Source organism: Anneissia japonica, unplaced genomic scaffold, assembly GCF_011630105.1.
Source record: "Anneissia japonica isolate Jap-2015-1 unplaced genomic scaffold, ASM1163010v1 scaffold1306_len716249_cov185, whole genome shotgun sequence".
NCBI lineage: Eukaryota > Metazoa > Echinodermata > Crinoidea > Comatulida > Comatulidae > Anneissia > Anneissia japonica.
In genome coordinates, this window is record NW_022708971.1 from 225,420 (window position 1) to 236,010 (window position 10,591).

General features: G+C 33.8%; 2 protein-coding genes across 3 annotated transcripts in view; one reads left to right on the forward strand and one right to left on the reverse strand.

Moving 5' to 3' along the window:
- Positions 1-489: 489 nt before the first annotated feature.
- Positions 490-10,591, reverse strand: part of LOC117106613 (signal recognition particle receptor subunit beta-like) — a 12,896-nt gene continuing 2,794 nt past the window's right edge. The window contains exons 1-5 of one of the 2 annotated variants that reach the window (XM_033248002.1): positions 9,650-9,795; positions 7,329-7,423; positions 6,979-7,133; positions 4,676-4,867; positions 490-1,901 (exon numbers count right to left, since the gene is read on the reverse strand). In XM_033248002.1, the coding sequence (XP_033103893.1) occupies positions 1,685-1,901; positions 4,676-4,867; positions 6,979-7,133; positions 7,329-7,423; positions 9,650-9,779 (789 nt within the window). In that variant the 5' untranslated portion in view covers positions 9,780-9,795 and the 3' untranslated portion in view covers positions 490-1,684. Of the gene's footprint in view, positions 1,902-4,675; positions 4,868-6,978; positions 7,134-7,328; positions 7,424-9,649; positions 9,796-10,591 lie in introns of those variants that run through there. The other variant, XM_033248003.1, reaches the window with a different exon arrangement.
- The window catches only part of LOC117106614 (protein SCO1 homolog, mitochondrial-like), an 8,316-nt gene continuing 7,719 nt past the window's right edge, over positions 9,995-10,591 (forward strand). Inside the window, exon 1 of the mRNA XM_033248005.1 lies at positions 9,995-10,141. The gene's annotated coding sequence lies outside the window, so the exon portion shown is untranslated. The remainder of the gene's footprint in view (positions 10,142-10,591) is intronic.

The window sequence follows — 10,591 nt, forward strand, 5'->3', positions numbered from 1 at the left end:
ATGTACTTTTGAAACGGCACCAAAAAAAAGTCTTGCTCGGAGGACAATAATAGATTTTGTGCAATTCACCCTAGCCTGCAACTGATAGGCTAGACCTAGACAAATTCAATGGTCTAGGTCAAGTCTATCATCATACAGTTGCAAATTTAAAGTACTGTAATAATGTCTTAAACCTTTTCTTCTTCACATTGAACACCACCAAAATAAATTGTGTGTGTCACTAACGCAATACCGATTACATTTCTTTGCATAACGGCCCCATACCAATATTATTATTATTCACTTTCATTCCATTGGTCGAAAGCGAGTTGGAGATAGAGCAACCATATTGTATGGTATTGAGAATATTCCTGGATTTGAATCCCAAAAGAAATAGGTTAGGTAGTTAAAAAACTTGATATCACCGAGAACTTCATTTCTCTTTTAAATTTCATAGTTCAATTACAATAGCACACAATATCCTGAGAAAAACATCATAGTAGGCACACAAACATTTTAAATCCACGACTGTGGGATTTTAATCCAAGATCGAAAACACCAGATATACTGTGATTCTAAAAGAAGAGTTTAAAGCTAAGCTATATCGGCCTTGCAATTTGGCTTAGCACCTCACCTCAATTTAACTACTTCCTTGTAGCGCTCATATAGAGCTAGTTACCCTGAGCAGGGAGCAGTCCCTGCACAAAGCACTTATGTCACTTCTGACTGTAAATTACCTAGTTGTAATTGGATACTGTTTCCCCACCCCCCCCCCACCCCAATTCGAGACCACCTTTGGGACCTAAACATTTGGGGCACTCTCGGGGTTCAGTTTCCACATACAGGGTTAGCTTAGTGTTAATAGACTGTTATTTGGTTTTTTGAAAAAGTGGTCTCGAATTAGAGGGGTCTCTGAATAAAGGGGTCTCAAATTTGAGGGTGCACTGTAATAAGTTGGCGCACAGAATATGCCCAATTGATAGACTCCATCACATGACCAATTTTAACTGCTTGATGGTTGCTTGCGTTTGCAGAAAATAGATAATGGGTACAGTGGCTATTTATTCCACCACCTAAAAAAAGCTTGCACCCCCAGCCACACCTCCACCCCACCCCCCAACTGGAAGTTCATTGAGCAAACCATTTTCACTCAAGTAGTTAAAAATAACATCATAGCACCTTATTTTGTCAGAAATTCCACCTCACTTCATCACCATACCCTAATCGCATTTTAACCTTCACATCCGCTATCCCACATATAAAATCCCGCCCCATATAAAATGCTCCAAGATTTTTAAGTTTTTAATCAATTAGAGTGAGTCTTTCGCCTCAAATCGTACGACTTGCATTTGGTCACTCATATTTGTCAGCCAGTTGTCGAACGTCAGTTAAGCTGCATTAAGTAGTTACAAAGGGCAACACACTGTAAGCTTAGCGTTAACGGCTGGATTTAGATAAAGTTAAGTAGAGTAGCACATTTAATACCAGCTCCCGACTCAAAAAAATCATATTGTCATTATACCTCCTAGTAGCCTTGGTGACCAAGTGCACAAAACAAAATAAAATTCCTTCATGTAGCATTTATTCCGTCATTAAAGTGCAATATATTATTGTAACAAAATATTGCATAAATCAAAAACAAAAATTTAGATAATCTTTTACGGTCCTTTAAATAATTAGTTTTTATGGTATTTTTCTTTTCTTTTCAGAGTCTGCTAGCAAGCCACTCCTGAAGTGGCCCAATTTCTGGTTCATCCTCATCAGCCTCTGGTTTGGTGCTGCACTCCACAAATTCAACCTTAAATTTGGACAGATGGGAAAATTCAAATGGTTTGTCTTTCTTGCCAAGGAAGATCTCGGAACTAGAGCTAGAATCATCAGTACTGCCAAGAGCCGCTGCTTTAGTCTTGCGGACAGTGTTCCTGTAAAATATAATACTCGTATTTAAAAACGCTGCCCACCTTCAGTCCGTATAAATAATTATATCTAAAAATTGAATTTAAATAAAGAAAATATTATCATCTACAAACAACTGCATCCAATCACAATAATATTCTATGAATGAAAGAAAATCCCTTATAATATCAGTGGCAGATTCACGGCAGCCCAAGCCAGCTCAGCCAGACTGCCCTCACCCCCACCCCACTAAAAGACTAAAGAAAGTTATATTCAAATTTTAAGTCTGAGGGTGCCATTTCCGGTCATCTAGACGTGCCATAATCATAAATTATATAAGTCCCTCTCTTGGCTTCTATATTTCAAATTCCTGAATGCACCACTGAATATTAAACCACTTTTTGTCAGTCATGTTGGTATCAATTAAAAAGCCATGCTCCAGAGAAAAAACTTTCTGAAACTTGTACAAATGCTTGTACCATGCTTATACAAACTAGTTTTGAAAGACAATTAAGGTCATAGATTTGGACTTGATGTGTTGAATTGGATCACCAAAACGTTTGGTGTGATTTAACAGGGCATGAGCCTGACAAATAAGGGCATTTGACGAACAAATTTTGAACAATTGAATGCTGATTTTTGAGTATTTAAAAACCTAGTAACAATTCTAAAATGAAACCCCAATATGTGGGAAAAAATAATTAAAAAATAAATTTAATATTAATAACATTTTGATATTCTTGTATGAATGAACAATTAAAAAAAAATCATAAAACCATGTACAAGAAAAACTATACAGATTAAAAATATTAGTTAAATTCACATAAGAATGAAGCGCGAGTATAAATAATTGTTTAACCTCTTTGCAACACCCGTTTTCACTAGTACTGAACTTCGAGAAGTTGTGAAAACCTTGCCAATAGGGTAATAATTATTTCTACTTATTTGTATTATTTGTATCAATTTTAATTGATGATTTTATGTAATTGTAATGTGCTTATGAGCAAACGTTTGTTGGATCTACAGTGGAATATAAATGCTTGTATTATTATTACATATTTTAACTAGAACTTTCTATTGTACACTTTCCTTTTAAAAGCAACAGAAGGGAATCTAGAATTAATCTGTTAAATCAAAAAATAAAACTGAAGAGTTAATACAGTGTTCACTTTGAATCAAGGTTAAAGCAATATCAACAAAATATCTCAACCACAACCAAGGTTGGAGTATGGTTGGAGGAAGTCATAATGTCACAATACTTTTTTTTTTCTCTCTTTTGTGTGGGTAGCACACCTTTATTTAAAATTTAAAAAAAAAAAAAACCATATCACATACTCAAATCATTTACATGCACAGTATTTTTTTTCATTATAAGTCATTATCACATTAAATATTAAATGTCATCAATAAAAAAATTAATATTATGTTAAACTTCGTTTCAATAATATACTTTTTTTAAAATATATAATATTTCTGAACATATTATCAATAGTCATAATAAACATATTATCACAATACTTTAATGTGAAGTTAAAATACGCTAATCAGTATGAAATGGAATGGAGATTCATTTGATATTGTATGAAGGTTTGAATGGTGAAGCGAAAATAATAATCCTGAATGCTTGCTTCAGCGAGTCTGGATGTTTTTCGATCAATGGCGGATCCAGGAATTCAAAATAGAGAGGCCCAGGGAGGGACTTTCACAGATGGAGGATCTACACCACCTCAGCCCCCTCCATGGTTGCGGTTGAGGTAAGAACAGATAAGATTATGGCACCCCTAGATGGCTAGAAATGAATGGCACTTATATAATTTTCTTCATTTTTTTTCTCTATTTTTTATAATTTTAAAGAATTTGGGAAGGGGAGGCTGGGCCCCATTGAATCAACCACTGTCAATCGACATTAGGAAAATGTTTAGTTCTGATGGTGATTGAAGCAACTCAATTAAAATGTCAACTGGATTCTCAAAAAGAAACAAGCTCTTTTAATAATTATCAAGTGTAATGCAGGCATCTTTATTATTATTGATTCTTTTTTTGATAAGCTTTTGTGAAATATTAAATAACACCTCCTAACACACTGCATGCATGAATAATCATATCTAAAAGTACTTCAACCAGTCACAAACAGTACAATGTTCATTAATACGGCTGCCTGGAGTATGCTAGCATTATGAATTTGGCTATTTTTATATTTAAAATTAATTCTGCCATAGAGTTATATATGAAAACCAGTGACTGTATTAATCCCCATTTTTTTTAATGATGATCTAATTAAACAATTATATAATTTATAATCATAATAATATTTCTATCTATCTATAACCATTAATACTGCGGTTTTTCAAAGAGATTCATATCAAAAATACCATCTGTCATGTATTTATTAAAAACTAGTTACCTTATTAATTCCTAATTAATTAAATGATCTAAAAAACAATTATGTAAATTTAAAATTCATAATCATTCTATCTATAACTATATACTGTGCATTTTCCAAATGATTTATATTAAAACTACATTCATCTTGTTATATATAAAAACCAACATTATAAATATAATTATTTATACTGCACTTTTTCAAAAAAAAATCATAGAGCCAAGTAGAAAGTGTTGCATTCCATGTAAACAAAAAGTGAAAGTGATTCTGATTTTGGTTGTGATTTTACCAGTGTAAACATAAAACATTGTACTTGAAAATAATAATAATACTTAATTACACACAACTTGGTAATTTTGTTTGAAATGGATTTTTAATTGTTTTTAATGATCTTATTAAAAATCTGATACAACTTACATTTCCTTTTCGAGCTGTGTCTTGATAACTTGTGCTGATTTTGACAAGGTGATGTCCTGTTTGTTGCACATAATCAGCAACTTAGGGGACATCTTATAAAATGTTGCATTGCTCAAGATATTGTACAGATATTCAGCAACTTCTTTTACCTCCTTCTGAAAAGCTGCACTGTCAATCACAAAGACTAACCCCCTAAGATGATAAAGAAAATAACACTGGTTTTTTCTTGTTTGTTTTTTTTTTTTATTGAATACCAGCGATAATAGTACGGCACCCTTATTATCAAATGAATAGAAGCGGTTTGACGCAGTACGAACAGTTTGGTTTCGACCTCAATGTTAGCTTTTATTGGGTCCGCAAAAGACGCTGACCCCAGAGCCTCACTGCTGTTTTTGTGCTTGCTCTTGTTACCAGAACTTCAAAAGCGTCCAGCTTTGCCAGATTTGAACGGGTGTGCAGGAAATTTTGTACACATAAACTAGAGGTCATTTCCAACAAAACTTCATCGCCCTTTTTTAAGTTGGACCCTAGGGTTCTCCCCCTACACCTACAAAACAAAACAAGGGTTTCAGCAAGAAATGTAGATTACTGCAATTCTGCTAATAGGGCACGCCACATGGACTGCACCTGCACAGTAAGTTAAGGATGTGTTGTAAAGAACTTAAAGTTGTGCGTTTGAATCACGTCTTGGTATTCAATTCTTTTATTTTTATTTTTTTCAATTTTACGATATTTTAATTTTGTAGAAATGAACATTCTAAATAATAATTTGTTTTGTACAAATAAACATTCTAATAATTTAAATATTTCTTTCTTATTAGCTTTTCCAAAAAACCCAATATAATAACTTGCGTCTGTACCGTATTTAAGCGTGGAGGAACGCGCGGACTGGTGAGTGGTCGCTCTTGTTTCTAAGAGTTATTATAATAAAAACATTAGTCTGATCGGCCAACTATATACAAGCTTCTTGGAGGTCCTATTCATTATATTTATTTATTTAAATATTTGTATTACTGCATTATTATTACTATTATTTAATCATGGCATCCGTTATTGTTTTTGTTTGCTTTTTATATAGAATTGATGGATAAAGAAAGAATTGTGTACTTGAGTGAAGCGTTTATTTATTTTATTTTATTCAGGTATACAAATAATACAAAAGGTAGCCAAAGGCTAAAATTATTGAATTTACAAAAATATAAAGGCCGTAATTAAAAATAATGAAATTACACAAAAACATTAAAATATGCATTTACAAATTAAGAATGAATATTTACAAAATACATAAAAGATTACATTAAATATATAAAAATATAAATAAAAATAAAAATTCTAATTCTGAAAACCAACAATTTGGCACTATATGAGTCCGAAAGCCGGTGTGGCATTGGTCCCAAGAGCAAGACAGACCAGGACCGGAGGGGATCAGGAATTGAGCAGCCAGGTAATATTTAATTTACAATGCTTCAGTCTACACTGCTATATCAATGGGTAAACCTGCAATGGACAGCCTCCTGTCCAGGAGTCACACTCTCATCTGCTTCAAGCTTTTGAAACTGGGGATAAGCTCCACCCCTTATAAGCCCTAATGGCTCCTAAAATGATGAATGTACTGTACTGTAGATGGTTTAAGCTTGGGGAGGCCTTTGCCCTGCATTGGGCCAAGAACGTCTAAAGTGATGATGAAAATTGAGAATAAGAAACATGTATCAAATTTTATGTGAAAACTAAATGTGATACATGTATGCCCATACTTGGGTGTAATACGACATCATCATGTGCCCATATATGGGCACACCGCACAAATTTGGCAGTGTGGACAGTGTTTTAAGAGCACAACAGTGACTTTGATATCTAGAAGTTACAGTAATATAGTTCCAAAGGTCAAAACTTACAGTAACTGCACACAGTGCATTCATTGAGATTTATAGATATATTTTCAAGGGTCCCAAGTCGAAGTTGCGGGAGTCTCTCGGAAATCAGGACGGCCTCCCGCACTCCCGCAGGCAAGCAAGCAAGCATCTCCTGGAAATTAACCCATCACCTGCAAATTCATAATATTTGCATGTTTTTGCTTCTTTATTATCAATTGTCTCACAGAAGTCAGTGCTGGTGTGTATCGCCGTGCTCAGCAAAATAAAATTAAAATTTGTTAAGATCTCATCAAAGGGACTTTCTCTAACTTGGGACCATTGTATTTTTGCAGTATATTTAGAGTATGTAAAACATTATAATAATTACCGTATTTTATATTATACTACACATTATTATAAAAATTCATGAATCAGTATAACCTACTGTACCTTGCTTGGGTTATGTACTGATCTAAATACTGCTGCCTTTGTCTGATGTTTCCCGGTATGTCAACTAAATTAACCACCTTCTTGCTTAGTGTCATGTGGCTGCCAGCATTCTCTTTCGTTGATGTGAATGTGACGGCATCTTTATTGTACATTAGCTGAGGAAGAAATATTAAATGAATATTAAAGCTGTGTCCAGATTTTAAAATTTTCTTTGACAAAAAACTGTTGCATGCCCATATACAGGTATAGTCATGATCTGCTTATGGTCACGATGTGAGATCTGTACTGCTATTAAATTTGGGTAACACTATATTTATAAATAGATTTTCAACATCTAAGATGACATTTACCCTTGAGAAAAGAAGAGTTTTCCCTGCTCCTGAGAGTCCAACAAGCAACACAGAATTTCGGCCGCCTCTTCCACGTGATAGCAACTTGTAAATAACTAAAAAGCAAAAAAAATACCAGTATTGTACAGTATTTCCATAATTATTACTGCGATATCAAGATAGACAGAATTCCCCATTCCCTATGTAACTAATAAGAAGTGCAGTATAGTACTGTAAACTACAACGGAAAAGCAGATACTGTACAAACATATCTTAAAATGGTAAGGACTAGACTATTCCAACAACGTTACATAGCATATAAAATATTTTTAAAAAATAGAATAGAAATCTGTGAAGAGTGAAAAATAAATACAAAATTAATTTTAAAAAAACATATTAAATACATTTTCTAATCAGTCTTTCCCAGTCTCTTTTATTACTTTAAAGTTAATACACATATTTATCATGAAAATTATAATTATCAGTATTAAGATATTTAATAGTCCTTCAATGAATCAAATTAAACTTAAAACATACAATACAAAATGCATTTCAAATACATAGCGGCCGAACTAGTTCATGGCCAAAATAGTCACACTAATGAATACGCCCTACATTGTTTTTACACCTAGTTCACAAATTAAATACAAAATGGAATACACAAGTGCAGGACAAAAATGGGTTAGGGTCAATATGTTGGACTTGGGGCCGAGTTCAACTGTTTCCACTACGTCGCAAGGCGAAATGACGTAACTTGAATTTTTGTCGATTTCGGGATAAGTCTCGATGATGAGTCATTTTTCAGAGATAGCAACACGTATATCTACTGTGAGCAGTAAACTTTAAATCCGATAATTTTCTGTGGTAAAACAATGTAGGTTATGGAGCACAACAACATATGTGGCAAAGACAAGCTAAACCAGTCACTCGTCGCAAAAATCAATTTTGAGTTATTAATACAGTGTTAGAGAGTAAAATAATAGCTATAAAATGGTAAAAAAATCATTCAAATTGGACATTTCCTTATGAAGTTACAAGCGTTTAAACATACAGCTGTTTAAAGAATAATATATTTCTCATGCAGAAACTATCATCAAATCCTTAAAAAGTATTGCTTTAACATTGAAAATTGGGAAAATAACAGCATAGAATGATGTATAGATATGTAAAGATTAGTTTAGTGCAATAAAATAGATTTTTAAAAATTTGAAATTCCAGCATGTTTTGGCAATTTTCTCTGAAACATGATTTGCGACGAGTGACTGGTTTGGCTTGTCTTTGCCACATACCTTTAATGACGATACGTTGTTTTGAATCGGAGAAGTATTAAAAAATGTTTTGAGTTGATGGAGTTTGGTAGTACAGCAACAATTTTCTATGGTTAATGAATGGTATTACTGTATCAGCATACCCCTCGGTACAAAGGGGTGTTCGTAAATAGAAAAATTTGTAAACACTAGATTGGGTGTCAGTTTCCAATAACTTAGCCTAGCTATCATTACCTGCCATTGAGTGCTGATAGGCTCCCGCGCTAGAGCCTAACAGAATTTACCTTCAATAAAAACCAAATTATTTAAATCACTGGCATTCTTCCACTTAACAAAATATTATTTCAACTCTTATTCAAACATCTGTATGTTTTATGGCCCTTTCTATCGTGTTCTTTCTACAGCGCTTAATCCAATGACACTTGCGTTGGTATTTCGTTGTTCTGGTTAGGTTTGTTACATTAATATAGTGATAATTATAGTTATTATTATACCAGAAATGGAAGATCGAACTAGTATATTAATAAATAATTACAACAAACTTGATTATCAAAAAATATATACATTATCCCTTTGTAAAACGTGCACAATCAGATTTTTTTTACGGTAATAACTGGTCGATAATGACATCATCAGGGACAAATATCATTCGTAAAATCGATGTTCGTAAAATGGACGTTTTACTGTATTTATAACATATACAACAAATGTACAAAATAGCATGCGCCGTGCACACAAACAAGCTGGATAGGCCTACTTTGATAAGATTGATCCTGCCATGATAATAGATTTTAAAAAATCAACAAGCCCTACACTTTGCTCAATTAAAATCCTTTAGACTTGGCCTAGGAGCCTAAGCCTCTCTATAAATAGGAGTAGGCCTAGGCTAGTTAGACTAGAGGGCTAGCTAGGTAGCTAGCAGTAAGCTACACCTGTAGGCCTAGGCCCAATATGTAGGCCTAGGCCTAGGGCCTCCCTAGGGCTACTACTAGGTTTAGGCCATATGGAAAAAAACTTTTTCTTAGGCCAATAATATGCCTTATAAAAAGCCCAATACTGATAATCATAATGTACCTATGGTTATCAAAACTACTGCTACAGCAACTATTACACCTAACATCACGGGATCTTTCTTAAATAATTCATCTTTTAGCATTCGCATGCTCAGTTCGAAAGGAGAAATTTTTTCCCTGGTGGCTGCCATGTTTTGTGTACGAATGAGTTAGAGTTTTTACGAAGTTAAAGGGTTTTAGGCCTAGTATGTGACAACAAATCTTTTGAAAATCAAAAGTGTGATATTAAATGAAATGAAATTATAATTATGATGTTGATAATTAAGCAGAATATGTAAGGCATATACCTATTCCTAGTTTATAAATAAACTACAGTAATTATTAGTAAGTTAGGTAGGCCTATAGGCATAGGTACAAAAAATGGCAGCTTACACAAAACAAACACATTGACTAGCCTAGGCCTAGCCTAACTAATCAGAAATACTTAGGAGTAAAGTCAGGACAGGAAACAGAATTTGATTAGTTTTATGAAACAACCAAGGCAGTAAATAAAGTAAGTATAATTAGGCCTAATGAATAATTAAAAAAATGGGTGTGTAAAAAAAGCCTAACTAGGCTAGGGCCTAGACTAGGCCTAAAGTAAGCCAGGCTTCAATCAATTACTCACTCAGCAGGCGTGTCCGTGGCCTAAGTGGGCCGCGTGGAATATATCCTCCGCGCAAAAAGTTAGCCTAGAAAAAACCATCCGTGCACTTCGGACAATAAGGACCGATTTCCGCGCAGACAAAATTAGGCTTTGACATAATCTTAATATAATTTGTCGTGCACAAATGACAATGTAAGACGTTCGATTAATATGCGCACGCCTAGCTAAAAGTTACTTAACTTAGGCCTAGGCCTAGTTTCTTAGCGGTTTTCCCACACAAATTTGAGCTAGCTTTTTAGGTCAAATCAATTAACGGAATTAGAATACTTTACAGTATACTATAGATAGTATTACTAA